The sequence below is a fragment of the Hippocampus comes genome, unplaced genomic scaffold (genome assembly GCF_001891065.2).
Source record: "Hippocampus comes isolate QL1 unplaced genomic scaffold, H_comes_QL1_v1.1 scaffold185, whole genome shotgun sequence".
In the NCBI taxonomy this organism is placed as follows: Eukaryota; Metazoa; Chordata; class Actinopteri; order Syngnathiformes; family Syngnathidae; genus Hippocampus; species Hippocampus comes.
Genome location: NW_017805931.1, coordinates 1,027,113 through 1,044,414, shown reverse-complemented (window position 1 = coordinate 1,044,414; position 17,302 = coordinate 1,027,113). Strand labels below are relative to the sequence as shown.

The 17,302-nt window shown below is 43.1% G+C and overlaps 2 protein-coding genes and 1 long non-coding RNA gene across 4 annotated transcripts in view; 1 reads left to right on the top strand and 2 right to left on the bottom strand.

Annotated features, from left to right (window-relative positions):
• itga1 (integrin, alpha 1) overlaps positions 1 to 2,608 on the bottom strand; it is a 32,838-nt gene extending 30,230 nt beyond the window's left edge. The window contains exons 1-2 of the mRNA XM_019890202.1: positions 2,502 to 2,608; positions 2,356 to 2,408 (exon numbers count right to left, since the gene is read on the bottom strand). Of these exons, the coding sequence (XP_019745761.1) occupies positions 2,356 to 2,408; positions 2,502 to 2,593 (145 nt within the window). The 5' untranslated portion in view covers positions 2,594 to 2,608. The remainder of the gene's footprint in view (positions 1 to 2,355; positions 2,409 to 2,501) is intronic.
• A 736-nt stretch (positions 2,609 to 3,344) lies between these two features.
• On the bottom strand, positions 3,345 to 10,850 carry LOC109527961 (uncharacterized). Of its 2 annotated transcripts, XR_002170611.1 has the most exons (4): positions 10,754 to 10,850; positions 10,464 to 10,618; positions 9,260 to 9,335; positions 3,345 to 3,549 (listed from the first exon to the last, which is right to left on the bottom strand). It is a non-coding gene; the product is annotated as an uncharacterized LOC109527961 (long non-coding RNA). The 2 variants fall into 2 exon arrangements; XR_002170610.1 differs by lacking the exon at positions 3,345 to 3,549 and having other exon boundaries at positions 9,130 to 9,335.
• Positions 10,851 to 11,568: 718 nt separating this feature from the next.
• LOC109527959 (Golgi phosphoprotein 3) lies at positions 11,569 to 16,967 on the top strand. The gene is made up of 5 exons (XM_019890201.1): positions 11,569 to 12,003; positions 12,404 to 12,535; positions 13,262 to 13,376; positions 13,462 to 13,622; positions 13,982 to 16,967. Exons 1-5 carry the CDS (start codon positions 11,794 to 11,796, stop codon positions 14,243 to 14,245), a joined length of 882 nt encoding a protein of 293 aa, XP_019745760.1. The 5' UTR covers positions 11,569 to 11,793; the 3' UTR covers positions 14,246 to 16,967.
• Positions 16,968 to 17,302: the final 335 nt, after the last annotated feature.

Below are 17,302 nucleotides of genomic sequence, written 5' to 3'. Positions count from 1 at the left end.
CGCCCACAGCCCTGGAGATTAAACGCTTGTCACTACAATAACCTCAAGGGTGGGGAAACGAGGGCGGGGGGTGGAGCGGCTATCTGGTGTAGGGCGGCATGGGATTGTAGCTTCTTATGCAGGTGAGGTCACAGCGGAGCAATCTTTAGCGCACGCTAACAGCTTTAAGTACAACCAGATTCATACAAGAACAATCAGCGTGAAGGTGCACAAATGGCACCGAGGTCACGGAGTAGGGAGGGATGAGTGGGAGGTGGGGCGGGGGGAGTAATGATTTGCCGCATGAGCTTCTGCACAGAACATTTTATTTTTTACACCGTACCAGCCTAATGAGCGTCACAAGTGGGCAATTTGATACTGAAGAGGGACATGGTTGGTTCGTTTGGTGATGTCATTGTCCTCATGGGGGGTTTGATATCCAACATACTTCATTACCCCCACCGCCAAGCGTGATCTCCGTGGACACACAACTGAAGGGAATCGCCACCACATGCATCATCTCACGAGCTTTTGGTAAACTGGAAAACAGGCTTGAGCGGGAGAACACGGTAGTGGTTCGCCTGTCTGTCTCTCATTTCTGAGGTTCAGGGTTCGACTCCCGGCTCCCGCCCTTTCTCTGAGGAATTTGCATGTTTTGGTTCTGCCGTGCAATTTGGTGATTCCCATTTTGTTCTTCTTTCCAATTTAAATTTTATCGAACTTATTTTAAAAAGTGCCCCATCTAATGGTCGAATGTAGAATTACACCACCTCAATATACAGAGGAGCTAGAGAAAAATAGAGCTGACTGTACATACAAAAAAATAATAAATAAAGAGATCGAGAGAGGTTCACTCTCCCCCATTTTTTTGCCACCAAAGTCTTTGGTGAATTAAAAACTTGTTCAGAGTTGCAAACGGTTGCTTTGCAATTGACTCGTGACCAGTCCAGTGCGTACGCCACTTCTCGAATATGCCATTTTCTTTGCCGTTATCGATCAATCTATTTATCAATCTGTTCAGCTTGGAGCTGATGGACTTGCCGCTCACAAAGTAATAAAACATGCTCTATTGGGTTTAGATCAGGCCAGTGATTCGGTCCAGGAAAAATGATGTCAGAGGAAGATCACAGAAAGCGCTTAGTCAGCGTTCAAAGTGGGTCGCTCGAATCACGTCATACGCCTGAGAGTCACAAAAAGGCATATTTTCACGATGAATTAAACATTATAGCCATCAATAACACCCACTCAATTTATTTATTTTTTTTTGTGCTTAGCTTCATTTGTGTCACGGCTAACCCGAAGCCAATTTCTAGCAACTTGCAGGGCACACATAAACAAACAAGCATTCACGTTGACACCAATAGACAATTTAGAGTCAATAAAGAACCTAACGGATGTTTTTGGTGGGAGAAAGCCAGACCAGCTTGAAAAAAAAAAACAAAAAAACACGAGAACATGGAAAACTCCGAAGCTGAGATTCAAACCCCGACCCACAGAACATTTCCTTTACGGAAAACATGATATTGCTGATTTTACATGGCGACGGATGCGCGCAGGGAGTGAGTCATAAGTTGGGATGCCGCGCAAGTAGTTCGCATGGCAACGGCAAAGCTTTATTTTTAATTTTTTTCCAATGGGGTGTAAACACTGCTACACTGTTATGCATTCATCACATAACTTGACTGGGACCGCGCTGCCTCGCCAGCTTTGACTTCTATTGCCATCAATGGCAGTGAATGAGTTAAAAACACTTTTTTTTTTCCCCAGTTAATTTTCAAGAGGGAAATTTGATAACCAATAAGGATTTTTTTTTTCAGCCAATGCAGATTCAGATATTTGGCAGAATAAAAGATGGGGAAATCCAGAGTTTATTATGTTAAAAATGGGGATCTGAAACCTAATAAAATGAGTGTTTATAAGAGATTCAAATGATTCAAAATTGGAAATTTAGGAGCCTGGAACTCAATTCACTTGACACAAAATCTGTTGGGGTGACCCGAAATGGGGCGTGCGCAACCCTGCAAAGAACTTATGCTATGCTGACAAAAATCACACCAACTTAGTGTTCATGACACATTTTTCAATTGAATTTTTCGAGCAATAAGTCACATTAGTTCAGGGGGAAGAATTGTTTTATGATGGGCTAATTTTTCGATCATGAGGAAAAGTGACTATTTTCTACTTAATTGTGAAACCAACATTTCATTCAATAGGAAATAAAACAAGTCTATATGTGCTAAAATTGCTGAATGACACTACGGATGACAACGTGGAAATTGTTAGACGCCACTAACGTGTGGTTTAATGATCTTGGAGTCGTTGGAGAAGGATGCCTGGTAGCAATTATTTTATTAAGTACCGTAATAATGAACTCACCAGCGAGCGCAGCTGTCGCGGGAGGGCAACTTGAAGTCCCCGGCATCTCGACTCTGTCCACAAAAAAAAAAAAAAAAAAAAAAAAAAAGCGGACTGTTGTTATTTATTATTCCGCTGACTTTCGTGACTCGAACGCGTGCACCCACCCGTCCTCCCCAAAAAGACTGAAAAGGTCCTCAGCGTGATGAGCTCTAGTCCATCGTGCGTCCGCCTGTGCTCTGAGCGGCTGCAGCAGCATGAGGAGGAAGAAGAGGAAGAGGAAAGAGGAGGAGGAGGAGAAGGAGGGATGTTCTCTCGCAAGCGGGACCCTACTTGGGGGGGGGGCTTGGTCTGCTGTTGGAGCATGGGAAATTCTTCCTAGTGCCAGGAAGTGAACATTTACACCACCATTCTGTCTGACAGCTGGGCCTAAAGTGCATTCGCTTCAATAGCAATACAATAACATACACAGGGTGGCATGAACGCTAAATGTGCAGCGGAATCTCCAAGGTTCAATTGCAACCCCCCTCCCTGTGGAAATTATGGAAAGAGAATTTCTCCTCTCCGTGGTGAAACTGTGCCCCATCGTCCAAGCTTTATGAACTACACTTGCGGATTTGTATTAACCGCTGGCGGAAACGAGTAAAATGGCACTCTAAAGTATGGTACGCTATAAAAACATACAGTCACGACATTATGAAATATTATGTCAGGATTAAACAGTTTGTGCATCGTTATTTAATGGTGTAATCCAATTAATTGCGCTGCTTACTCTGTTGGGCCCGCCTTGGCCAGCAGGAGGCAATATAATACTGCCCAAAAATGCAGACACCAACAAAGAAGAAATGTCTTACGACTGCGAGTCAGTCATTATTCAGTACCAGCCAATTCTGGACCCAGTCTGAAAAGACGTTTAAAAATTTCTTTGGGAGTGAATGAGTTAAGTTGCTGTCATATTTGTCTTTTTTTTTAATAGAGGACAAAGAGTGTATATTTCTTGACTCGTTTTGCCATTCATGACATCAGTTTATTCACCTTTTTTTTTCTGCATTCCAACATGGTAAATCCTTCCTGTCCCGCAGATATCTCACGCATTTGCTCACCATTCTCCACACTTCTACCCCGAGACGTACTTTTCACGCACGTCAAGTGATGTTTTTCCCCCCTCGCCCTCGGAAAACAACATTGGTGTCGATTCTACTGCGCCCGCTCCATCTGCGGAAGAGCATTAGGAGTGGACAAGATCATGAGTCCTCATCTCATTGAAGCGAACGCGTTCTTGGAATATCCCGAAAACCGTTCCTGCTTTCTAACAAAGACAACAACAAAAAAATCCTTTTGAGGGCAGATTTATTTTCACGGAATCTGACAGGGGGGAATCTTGACTTGCTCATTTCTGCCCTATGAGGGGACATCTATCTCTGGAGAACACGCCAGGAATTTGTAATGTACACAACAACAGAATGGCTGTGCCGTGTTTACGTCAATGGCAGAGAAGCGGTAACGCGCTATATAAGGCGTGGGGGAAATCGCACGGACGGCTAAAAATGGTATGACGGGTGGATCGGCGAAGCTATTAATCCACAATTTGTGAAGTCTGATACAAGAGAAGAGAAACGGCAGCGGGCAGATTATAGATGGACGCTGATCGTCATGAGCAACGACTACTGTTTAAAAACATTTTTAAATATAAATATTCTCTTTCTATTCGTCATCATCTCATACGATTTATCGTAATTTTTTGTGTAACATTTACGCCTTTTATATAATATGACGGCTTTTCTTTCGTAATGTTAGAACTTATTTTACCGTATTTTTAGGGTTTTTTTCCCCCACCAATAATGTTCCAATTGTTTTTCCTAATGTTCAATGTATTTTTGTAACTGTTCAACTTGCCTTTTGACAAGTTGCGTCTTATCCTTGGTCATGTGATGACTTTTTTCGGATTGTAATTTTTTTAAATGATGTTGTAGCTTTTCCTCAATAATGTTATAAAGCTATTTATATGACAGTAAGTTGGCATTAGTTTTTCTGTCATCATGTTACAACATTTTTCATGATGTTCAAGTTTTCCCCCTGAAAGATTACAGCATTTTTTTTTGTTTTGTTGTAAAGTTAAGTATTACTGTAATGTTAGGTTTGGCTGTCATATTAATACTTTTCCATTGAAAGATGACCTTTTGTCCCGCAAAATACACTTTTTGGTGTAGGTTACGTCTTTATCATGATCAGAAATTATACATTCATAGCATGACAACTTCATTCTTACAAGCGTGTCAAATTTTTCTCTGATGGTATTTGGACTTTATTAGTGTAAAATCGCTTTACTGTCGTACTTTTTTTTCCGTCCAAGCAATTCCCGAACAATCTTGCACTATATTTTTGAAGAAACATTATTGCCGTGGCATTTTCACTGGAGACAGCAGCTGACAGCTCCGTTAAAACCGTGTTCACTCGAATACGACAGAACATCATCACCTCTTTAACGGACCACCAACATTGTAAGCGGATACTTGCGTTCTCATGGTCGCGTTAGTGGCCTGACTTAGTGATGCCACTGGGGGCGAACAAGCAAGTCCTGTGTTGAGTCGGCGTGACAGAAAGCAGACCCCCCCCCCTTCGCCGATGCTTTTAACGCCAACATTAACCAGACCAAGATAAGCGAGAGGAGAGGAACGTCGCTCCACTTCACCCTTGGTAACCTCTACTTTTGATCAACCGCTCATTCCAAACCACTGGGATCATTTTTTACAGTATTTGTGTGGATGCTGCTTTTGTACGATCAAACAGTTCGGTACCAAACAGATGAAACTAGCGGGATTATGTCCAGAACAAAAAAAAAAAAGATGAAATGGGTTTCTGAGGAGGCTCTGCAAAAACGTGACTCATGGATTGAAGGAGTCACTATGACATCAATGGAACCATCAACCAGCACCACAGATTCACAATTGAGCAGCTCATCTTGTATGAAAACAGGAAGTACAGTGATATGGGTAAAAAGGGACCAAGCCCTACTATGAAGAGTGAAAATCGGAGAGCAATAGATGCCAAAAGGTTTCTCATAGCTTGTAGTTGCTGCAATGCTAACGTATTTTTTTTCGGAATTTTCCAAACTTTTGGACTTGGTGTTCTCTGTTACTGTATGGTTTTGGGACTTCGTCGTCAATATCGAAACTCTGTAAGTGATTGATGAACCCTTCCAGCCACCCCGAAAAAGGTTTATGAATGCCTATCGCCACCACTAGATGGCGGCATCAAGCAGCCACAAGATGCTGCCTAAGCAAAACATTTGATATCGGACATGGCTAAGGTGAAAGATCGTAAATCCGAAAATTCAAATCTGATCCCTTGCGTCTTAATTTCCAGACTCTTATGATTCTAACATGGAAGCAAGCGGGTAAAAGTTAGCCATCCAGCTTCAAAGTCGAATTCTAACCGCCCCCCCCCCCAACCCCCCATGAGGGCCGCTGACATACAAGAGTCCAAAACATATGGGCATCAATTAATGGGATCAATCGACTATTTGTAGCTGGCTGCCAGGATGCGGCGCTTGGCCGAATGAAGGGGCAGCGTCGGGTCTCGACCTCTTTGACTCTGTCAACACTGACTCAGGGCTTCGGTTACATCCTGGATGCTGACAAATAAGGCAACTCCCCTGTCGCTTTCCTCAAAAGCCGTGAATCATTTGTCTGCAGTCGGCACGGACGAGCATGCACATCTCCCTTTTGTTTGATAGCGGACGTGAGGGATAATCAGGCATTGTTACTTCACTGCGGCCGTCCCTGACATGTTATCGAGCGTCATTTCGTAAGATGACGGAAAGCAGGCACAATTTACAGCGGTGCGTCGAATTACGATTTGAAATCCTTTTGTCACCATCAATGGTATGTATCTGATCAATTTTCACACGTTGCACCTAACTGAAATTCGGTGAATCTGGATTGGATTTTTATGACTGTATTTTTACAAATTCGTCACAATTTTTTCATCCAACATTCCTCATATAAGGTGCCGATTTTATTCTCCTGTGTGTATTCCTTTTTTGGATGTGGAAAAAGGTACACATTGATTTTTCCCAACGATGTACGGAAGTGAGCCGAGGTGCCTTTTAAGTCACAAAAAACGTCATTCTCAATTTCTTGTGCCATACTGACTTCACAGCTAATCATTAAAAAGGGAGTGAATGAAGGAAGTGATTTCACAAGGAACCACTCCCTTGTCCTTTGCTAACCGGATTACATTTACGAGCCTAACAATGGCCGCGACATGACAGGGCGGAATCCAATGTTTATGTCCCACAAAAAAAAAAAAAAAAAAAAGCAAGAACTACACGGTGAGTTCCAAGTTTGTTCCCCACCTCCCTTGAAAGCAACACCGTCAGAGGAAGCTCTTCAGGAAAGACTCAAATTTCAGGTGACATGAATCATGAATTGTCGTATAGCAGTGATATCATTTAAAAGAGGAAGTTAAAAAATAAAAAAAAAACGTACAAAAATATGTTCTATGCGCCCCCTTACTAGTCCAAACATGGAATTGTGATTAATATTGTGTTTATGGAATATGAATTCAGCAAAAAATAGGTGAACCGTGATAGTCTGTACCTTCAAGTGCATGTGCCTGGTCACTATTTGAGGTTTTTTTTTTTTTTTTAATGCAATACATCAGTAACATTTTTTAATGTCATTCCAAAATGCCTCTGGAGAGCTGACGCTCTCATAAAATGTATTAAATTTTTTTGTGTTAAAATTGTAAAAAAAATTTAAAAAAAGATAGTGAAAAATAATGTCCATAAATTGTGACATCCAATCATAGTACAATGTTTCAATAGTATTCTAAAAAATGTGTTAGTACAGAGATGGGCCTCGCTCCCAACTCCCCCATCTCATCTGCAGATATTACTCCAGTTACACTTGACATCAATTGGAAAATACATAACCCGTATTCCAAAAACTTTTGGAGGAAAATAAAAGCCTAGCTCCAAATAGACTCCTCTGCTCCCCTACCGTTGAATAAATAAACAGCCATGGACATAATACCAATTTCATTTGACATCAGTTAATAGTATCCAAAAATGTGTTTGCACAAATAAAGCCTCGCCCCTAATTAAAAAAAAAAAAAACACACTTCTCATCCGCAGTTGAGTAAATAAATCCTCAAACGCCCCCAGACATTACTACAGGCTCACCAACATGAATAGTAACACACCAGTAACACTTTATATTATTCGAAAATGAGGCTCACACACACACACACGGACACACACACACACAAACACACGGACAGTATATCACTCCGTATAGTGAGAGGCAGTGGGGCGCAAACACAGTTGTCTCCGAGAAGCACGCGCGCGCGGCTACACATTCTTGGCGTGTCGAAGCCGCCATCGGGACTGCAAGGGGATCATATTCCCCAATGTCTCACGCCGTGACATCTGGCGTCGGCGTGTTTTTTCACGACAAGATGCTTTGTACAGCGAGGCATATGCGCGCACTGGTTCCCCCTAGAAGTCAACCTCCGATCCCCCCAAAGTGTTTCTTTATCAAGTCGTTTTTATGAACAGCGCAGCGTGATTTATAAAGCGGGGTTTATGATCAGTCGCACTCACGAGTAGCATCACTGGAGAGTCTAAAGCACAGGTGTCAAAGTCAAGGCCCGGGGGCCAGATCTGGCCCGCCACATCATTTTATGTGGCCCGCGAGAGCAAATCAAGCTGTCAAGTTCCATGATGCTTGCTAAAGTCTGAACCAAAATTTCAAATTGTCATATGTAATCCACAATAACAGTGATTATTTTTTTACTTCTGATTTTAAAAATAGTTATCCATCAATTTGTTGTGCGCAGAGTATGTAATATGTGGAGGTGATTAAACATTTATATGGTTTCCCAAAATTCATAACGGCCCTCGAAGGGAAACCGTAACTACAATGTGGCGCGAGACAAAAATGAGTTTGACACCCCTGGTCTAAAGTGTACACAAAACTTAACGTCAATTGACATTTTAAACCTCCCGTTACATCTTCAATAGCAGTGATATGGGTCAAAATGACCCAGGGCATCTTTAGTCATCCAAAAGCATTATAAAACCCTAACCCTCCGTTATGGCCCATTTCTGCAAAAGTAACCATTTTTATCAAGCCAAGAAGAAGAAGATTCAAATGAACCCACTCCAAAAATTGTTTACATGTCATCATAAACTCCGTGATGAACCATTTCATTGCGCATATCTGGAATGAACCATTTTCGCCACACCCACCGACCCATTAAGTTCATGCTAACATCTATTGCTAAGGGGCATCACAAACTAATGTTGAACAGGTTGAGTTTGGCTCCCTTTGACAGGTCTCAAGAGGTGCACGTTAAATCGAGAAGGCACCGAATGAGGGAGGTTCACATGACCCCCCCCTGTGAGTGTGCGTGTGCGTGCTTGTGTGTGTGCGTCTCTTGTCTTTGAGCCCTCAAGCGCTCCCCCTTTGGTAAGCAGATGGTGATTGAGATCAAAAAGGTCTTCATGCTCCCCTCATCGAATTTGCTTTGACTTCTCCACCTATCGAATCACATGTTTGAGAGGTCTGAACGTCCCGCGGTGCACGCTCAACTAATCATCTGCTCAGGATTAAAGCATTTCCCCCAAATAAAAGCCTCCCTCAAATGGACAATTGTAACATACAGATAATATTGATCATTTCATTTTCAACAACGTGCTGGTCGTTGCTTCCCACCCACCAACAGTCATTGTGTAAATACCAACGTCGAACCTGACATAAAATGTAATTGTAAAAATACAGGCCTTGCACAGAAACCCTAACAAAATAGCGTCACACGAACACGTCCGGTTGTTGCTTGACTCTATTTCACTTTCCCTATTCGCACTATTGTATCTGTACACCCGCGAACATGAAACATGGCCAAGACGTGTGCGCATTACATATATGTTACGATCCTCAGCGGCGGCACGCAGTCCCTGCGGAGGGGTCCCATTGTTCAAGACTTCCTGCCAAGTCCTAAGAGGGGGAGAACAGAGGAAAGGGAGGATCACAGGAAAAAAATATTTTTAAAGTAAAAACACCCAAAGTAATCTGACTGGAATGAAAAATGCAACAAATCTCGCGAAACTGTATTGAATTATATTTGAGAATAACTCAACTAATGGGACAATTACCTAATTCAGTCAATGGGGCGAGGGGGGGGGGGGTCCACCATCCCCATTGACTGATCAGTGAACTTGATACATGACATTCAATGCTCGCATTGTCTCAGCTGCGAGTCGTAAAATGACTTTTTTCAGTCGTTACCATCGGCTCATTGTGGTGTTTATTATTCGTGTCGCCTTCAATGGCGTGAAGTCAAAGCACTTCCCTTGATTGTGCAGCAGCTGTTGGCCGAGACCACGTTTGGTCTGCGAACTCAAAAAAAAAAAAAAAAAAATTTCAACCTCAACTTGCTGATGCTCGCGAGCAACTCGCAAATCTCGCAGGAATTGAAGTTAGCCAGATGAATAGATTCATTTTTACATTTTCTTTGGCTTTTTTCGCCACACTTATTATGCAATGTGGTTTTGTCTGTGATCGTTAGGTTCGCAGTTTTGTTTTAATGTCTTGACATTAACTATAGTCAACTGTGTTTTTCTTTTATACAAACCGTTAACAATGTTGACTGGTGTGGGAAAACTCACACGGATCCAGTTGGACCGTTGATGCTTTCCTGTATTGAGTCCTTAAGGGGTCCTTGAATGCACCATAAGCTTCATCGCGCAGAACTTCCAATCAACCGTTCGAAAATCATCCGTGGAGGAAAAACCTGCATATTTAAGCCTTTATTCCGCCACTGCCTTCTTTTCCATTCTCGTTATTACCACACGCTATGGGAAATTAGGAGTGTTGTTTGGACCCAACATACGATTCCGACTCTGCTTTATCTCAACATTGGCTTTTTGAATATCATCCACCATTAAACATAATTATGGCCCCACTCTCCAGCTCCGCACACTGTTTTGCGCTATTTTGAGATTCTCTAATTCACTTACAGCGGGGAAATGGTAAGCAAGGCTCTCTCGTTCTCTCTCCTTGGGGTGTTGTCTTAAAAGAGTGATCGAATGTACTTGTGTGTGTTCGTGCGTGTGCGTGACTTACATAGAAAGGGTGCACCAGGGGTCAAGCCTTTTGCCCACTCCTGAGACAGGAAATGGCTCCAATATGGGCGGCCTCTGACAAAGCTCCGGGGAGCCATTGCGGCCTCTTCGTCCACACCAGATCTCCATCGCCATCAGAGGGAGCACAGATGACCTCTAAGTGAAAAATACAGATGTTCTGCTCGGCCCATTTGAAACCATAGACGCCCTGCTGGGCTTCACTGGGATATCACGTTTAATTCAGGGTGGCAGGGAGGACACAAAGAGGAGTGTCCTTTTTTCCCTTTTTACCTTTATTTAATTATCCATCCGTCAACCATTATTTGAACCGCTTATCTCAGAAATATCTTTCAAGATTGCTGGTACGTGACTGCAATCTCCAGCCTTCCTCATGGAATATGGCATATTTGTCCACAAAAAAAGGAGAAAAAAACTTGGTTGCACTCCAAATTGAGCCAATGTGAGGATGAGGACATTTCTGTAGAGGTTACTCTCTGCGTCATCCTCAGCGGTGGAACGCTGCCAATTAATGAACTAACTGATGAAGAGTGACACCTAATCACGTTATAAACAAAAGACGCACGTCACCATGAGTCAGAAAAGCATAAAAATATGAAACAACACTAACAAACACAACAAGATTTAAGAATTAACGTCCCATCAGCTTCTTGCGGAAGCAGCTGCGATGAATCGCGGAAGAGAAATTATTCCACAGAAGCATACTGCCACCATGTGGTCAAAAGGAGTTAATACACGCTGCAGGTTACAAAGAGGCGTTTTGTTGCTTTATCGAATTACACAAGCGTGGCGATAAACAAAAGGAAAATTAGTCTCTATCGTAATCTGGGGTAATAAACGACTACTGGTTCATAATATTGTTTCTCTGTAATCTGCTGTACATTCATGCCACACTTGTTTGGTAGAATTTTGTAATGTTAGTCGTGGTGAACGCGATGAGTGTTTAGTAATTTAACAGCTCTAAAATTGAAGTAATTCAATATATTGTCATAATTTTCAGTGTTCGGCATCACGTCGTTGCATTTCTGACGTCATTGAAGGCAACAATGGTGCGTTCAGGTTCGGTTCGTGCTCGCATTCAACAACGTCAACCCCCGCCCTCTCCACCATGTTGGCTGGATCAGGAAGTGGCTTTAGTGAGTCGAAGAAGCTGGAATCTGAAGATTGAGCACTAACGCAGCTACACCGGCCGTCTCTATTCGACCCCCGCACACATTCCACCACTTGTCCCATTCGGCGTACATGCTGGGCGGCCTCCCGCTCGCTCGAGGCAGCCACTTTTTCCCGGATTGGACCGTTTCACAGCGCCAGACATGGCTTCTTTGACTCAGAGAACCTCGGGCCTCGTCCAGCGGCGAACCGAGGCCACCCGGAGCGCCGCCGCCGACAAGGAGAGGGAACCCGACCCCGAGGAGGAGGACGCGCGTCGAGGCGAGGAGGACGAGGACGACAAGGGTGATTCAAAGGAGACCCGACTCACGCTCATGGAGGAGGTGCTGCTCTTGGGCCTCAAGGACCGAGAGGTGAGCGTCTTCTTTTCCGTCGAATCCGCCAACTAGCTCGTCAGTTAGCTCCGGAGCTAACGGGACGTTAGCGAATGTCAACAAAGCTAACTTTAGCAGTTTCTTCGATGCTTTTTCTTCCCCACGACAACGAGTTCCAGCAACCGTGACCTCAAAACTTCACACTGTCCACAATATGCAACTCGTGTATTTTCTGTCTGTCTTAACGCACTCATTATTTCTTTACAACTTTTCTTGACAACTTGCCACTGGTTACGTGACTTTCTCTCGCTTAACCAACACGTCAGCGAACGGACAAACAAGCACACCTTTTTTCCTTTTTTTTTCTCTTTTATGCCACCCTCCCCACTTCCAACCCCTGGTCTTGCTTCCGCTCCTCCTCTAAATAAATCCCTCTCAGGGTTACACATCATTCTGGAACGACTGCATTTCGTCCGGCCTCCGAGGCTGCATGCTTGTCGAGCTGGCTCTCCGGGGGAGGCTCCAGCTGGAGGCCTGCGGCATGAGGAGGAAAAGTCTGCTCTCCAGAAAGGTGAGGGCTTCTTACCAACAGACAGTGTTGGCAACCCTTAAGACATAACCAGTCTGTATTAACCCACATAGGACAGTGCTTGTCAAAGAGGCGTCCACGAGCTGTAGCTTGGGGATCTGCAATACAACATCGTTCACCTTAAAGCATATTTAGCCAAATCGATTCCAAATAAGGCTGGACAATTATAAGGGCCTATATCATGCTAAATCAACTTCTTTGACCTTTTAGCCATGTAAATCCATCACCCAATTCTCCAAGCTGCCAGTGGGATGTCCGACAAGCGTATCCGGCGCAAATGAAGTTTTATGAGTGGCCTCAGTAGCGACAGACCACCCAGTAGCTGCTTGTCTGTGTTGTATGGTTGGACTATTATGGCAAAAGTAATTATGATTATTTGGATTGAGATTGCAATCCGGAGTAGTACAACAATTATTCATTGACTCGTTTTCTCATCTGTTTAAAAAAATAAAAAAAAAAAAGTGTCTTCAGTCTCGGCTTCCCTAAGACCGCAGACACGCTGCTGTGTTAGCCCTAAAAGTAGTCACATCGTGTCACGATTTATTGATGATCGCCCAACATGGCTGAGAGCTTCTGTGTGGCTGTGAGTCATTACCACACACTGGTCAAGTTGTTCCTGCTCAGCAAGGATGTGAGCCACCTTGTTCAAATATGCCAGTCGCCAATTTTTTTTTTTTTTTTTTTTTTTTTTTTGCTTTGTTTGCTAAGGTGATCTGCAAGTCTGATGCGCCAACCGGAGATGTGCTTCTGGATGAGGCCTTGAAGCACATTAAGGAGACTCAGCCTCCTGAGACGGTGCAGAGCTGGATAGAGCTACTGAGCGGTGAGGCAGAGGACTAAAAAAAAATGTAGCAAAATGTGACATTTCTTGTTGTCGACGCTAGGTTTTTATCTCGTTGTCCTATCAGGTGAGACGTGGAGTCCTTTTAAGCTGCACTACCAGCTGAGGAATGTCCGGGAACGACTGGCCAAAAACCTGGTTGAGAAAGGTGTCCTCACCACCGAGAAACAGAATTTCCTGCTTTTCGACATGACCACTCATCCGCTCACCAACAGCACCATCAAACAGGTACAAAAAAAATGCACGTTGAAATGTGTAAAATGAAGCTTGAAAACTGTCTTTTACAATTATTTTATATCGTTGCTGTCATGTGAAAAATATGTCTATCCATTTTTGTCATTTAAAAATTGTTCATGTTAATGAGATATCAAAACATGGATAATCCATTAACATAAAAAAAAAATGAAATGACAGGACAGCAATGATTTACAAATCGCACGACCAGCCAAACCGAATAAAAAAAAGTGCGCCTTATCGTCCAAAAATTACAGTAATTGTATGTTTAATGATTAGTGCTCCACTAATTGTGATAAGCGCCATCAACCTCGGAAAACCTTCAAAATAGACTTTTTCCTCCTTGTGGTCAGCGGCTGGTGAAGAAGGTCCAGGACTCGGTTCTGGAGAAGTGGGTGAATGACCCTCACCGCATGGACAAGCGCTTGCTTTCTCTGATCCTGCTGGCGCACTCGTCGGACGTGCTGGAGAATGCCTTTGCGCCCCTCCAGGACGAGCAGTACGACCTGGGCATGAAGAGGGTGCACACGCTCTTGGAGTTGGAGCCTGAGAAAGAGAGCGCCAAGTCCGGCGCCAATGAACTCATGTGGGCCGTGGTGGCCGCCTTCACCAAATGAGAAGGGAAATCCTATTTTTCCTTTTTTTTTTTTTTTCTTTTTTCTTTTTTGTTTTTTTTTTTTTTCTTTTTTTTTTTTAAAGGCGCGATGCAGTTGGACCCGGATTGATTTCTGAAGGACGTCAAATGAGACTAAAGAGACAATCTAATTCAGGTCGGGGAAGCCATTTTGTGCGGTCCGCGTTGTTAGTATCCCAGTGCAATCTCCCATCGGTGGTGGGCGTCACCTGGTTCAAGGAAAGGGTTAGCTTGAGAACAGAATGGACCCTACAGTAAACACGGCGGGAGAAAATGGACGCTGTCGTCATGGTGACTTATGAAGGAAGCGTCATGTACCTGCTCCGATGCCGAACATTCAGCCAATCATGAGGCGGACGACTACGGAAATCCGTTTGAACATTTTGTCAACATCCTTGATAGCAAGCTCAAAGTCCATGTACTAGTCCGCGCTTCGTACTCACTAAAGGAAGAGAAGTTGGCGCACCAGTATGACGACTACGGCGTGGAGTCTTTGGTCAAAAGTAGTGCTTTGCTGACATCTTGTGGAACCTGTAGGCAGTTGGAATCCTTTTGGGAGTCGAGAGGGAGAGGGTGCGTCTGACGAATGGCGTTGAACTTGAAACACTAATGCCTTCCACTACTGTATGACATTTCAATAAAATAGTAGATCAACTAAGGCATACTTGTCGGACTATTACTAGTGAGGGAGAACTATATCATTGTATCATGTGGGAAATTTGGCACGACGATTAGCATCCAGGACGTTCCCACTTGTTAGGCCTGATATTGTTACTACTGCAACCAATTAGTTTGCTAATACAGTTTAATTGCGCTCTGGTTGGCTAAAAGTAGTACTTGTGGGAAATACTCAACTATTAACTAGTAAGGCGACTCTGCTGGTGGGCACTACTCATTTTACTAGTGCCCTGAATTGTCTTATTATTGAGGGCAAAGAACGTACTAGTACATGGACCTTGTACCAGCAAATTAATGCTCTAATGGCTTGCCATAGAAGACCGACCTTTCCCATGATGCCGCTTCCTGATATACGTTTATATATATATTTTTTAACCACGATGCCGCAAATGTTTTTTCTTTTTAAAGTTTGATTTCCCTTTCTTCTCTCGCGGCATCTAAACAAGATATACACAATTGGGCGTCCACTTCTGCTTCTTCTCGTAGTTTTGCCATTTATCAAGTGTTTTTTGCACAGCTTCGTAGCTAGTCCAGGAAGTTGAGGGGTTTGGCCCTTTGACGCTGTAGAAAAAAGAAAAAATGAAATATTTTATATGCAGCTACTGATGACAAGTGAGTCATTCCACAAAGCGGAGTGGGTCAGACAGACCTCTTGCGTTTTAAAACAAAATGATGACCATTCATGATTATTTACTGTCATTTTGACACGTTCGTCCAAGCAGATGCGAATTGGCATCCCTCGCTGTGACGTTTTAGTTCAGTCGAGTTCGGCCGTCGTTTTCGCACGTGCTAACCGCTTTAAGGCGACGAAACGGAACCTCCAAAGTCCGCACTAGCAACTTCTTTTCTCGCTCCCATATGTTCAAAACTATATCAAATGGCAGTAAGCACAAAAACAAAAAATAGTAAACCCGTTTTTCAGCGAGCAGAGGTTACAAAAAATATGCTAACAGGTGAAGGAGTGAATCGAGAGAAGGCGCTGGAACACATTCAATGTTTGAATCAAACTGATATAAATGTTTACTATAATAGTCTCTTGAGATTAAGCTGTGTTGGTAAAAGTGCACAAGGCGGTTAGCATGAGCAACTTCAAGCTGTTACTAGCTAGCCTATCTATGTCTTTACTCTGTCTCCATCAAGCAGTCAGACTTAAAACGCGTGGCACTAGTTACAGGAGATCTTTAAAAATAATAATAATAAAATAAGCTGCCCCGGCTCAGAGTGAAAACATAAAGTACAAATCTATCAAAGTAAAAACAAAAAATTCACATGGCTACTTGTTATCACAAGACAAAATTACTGGGACACAATCCCAAAATTTTGGGGTTGGTGGGGCGGGGGGACTTGGAACGCTAACATGCTCACTGTCACATGTCGAAACAACCGCTAATGTATTAGAAAACGGAACAAAAAGTGCATTTGGGGGTTTGTGCGAGATGCTAGCGTAGCTAGTCTACCTATTAACATACTGCTCCCCCTGCAACACGAAGTGCATATCTTGGCTAATGTGAGAAGCTAATATACTATGTCTTGGCTTACTTTCTTACATTTTTGGGATTTTGGAGGTTCCGCTGTACTTTTATTTTAATTTTGGCTGTTATTTTGGAATGGGGGGGGGGGGTGATAATCACGCGCCATCTCTACAAACAGGCCCAACAAAGTTAAAAGATCAACAAAAGGGACCTCACTATTTTTTTTTTTTTTTTTGGTTTCTGTTGTGGTGCAGGGCTGACAAAAAAAGAAGAGGATTTCCAGCTGTTTGGTGGCATTTATGTTCTTCCATTCCCGCACAGCAACACCCAAAGGCGAAAGAAGGGAGGAAGGGATGTTTGCATGCAACAGGCAGATGTAGCTCCAGAAGAAGACTGCGTCCTCTGTGTAATAATTCTATTGATTATTAGTCATTTTATGTGTACAAGCTAACGGAATTGTACAAAAAAAGGGATCTCTCCTATCCCCTCTATCTGTATGCTTTTGTATTACCACATGAAAATAAAGTAAAAGATTCTTTTAAGTGCCTGAATTTAGGTCACGTCGCCCTGGTGCTTTCTTTGATGAAATTTTCATAGTGTTCCTTTGCTATTTTGCGGTTCATTTCTTGAAGCTTCAGTCTATCGCGGGTTTTCATTTTTGACCATAACTTAGTTTTTCTTGCTATTTTCGCATTGACTACTTCGCCAAAATAGTAGGCATTTGTTGTACACTAGGAGCAGTAAAATGCCCACTAGTAGTTTTTGCCTCACTGTCACTGGCAACATTGTTGTCAGTCTTGTATGCCAACGTTGCCCTACCAAAATTTTGGGGGGGTGGGATTTAGTTTACAGTTTGTGAACCACTGCATTAGAGTATACAGGTGTCCCGA

Coding starts and splice junctions, on each gene's coding strand:
- LOC109527959 (XM_019890201.1), top strand. CDS start 11,794: ATGGCTTCTTTGACTCAGAGAACCTCGGGCCTCGTCCAGCGGCGAACC. Junction 12,004..12,403: donor TGGGCCTCAAGGACCGAGAG/GTGAGCGTCTTC, acceptor AATCCCTCTCAG/GGTTACACATCATTCTGGAA. Junction 13,377..13,461: donor CTGGATAGAGCTACTGAGCG/GTGAGGCAGAGG, acceptor TTGTCCTATCAG/GTGAGACGTGGAGTCCTTTT.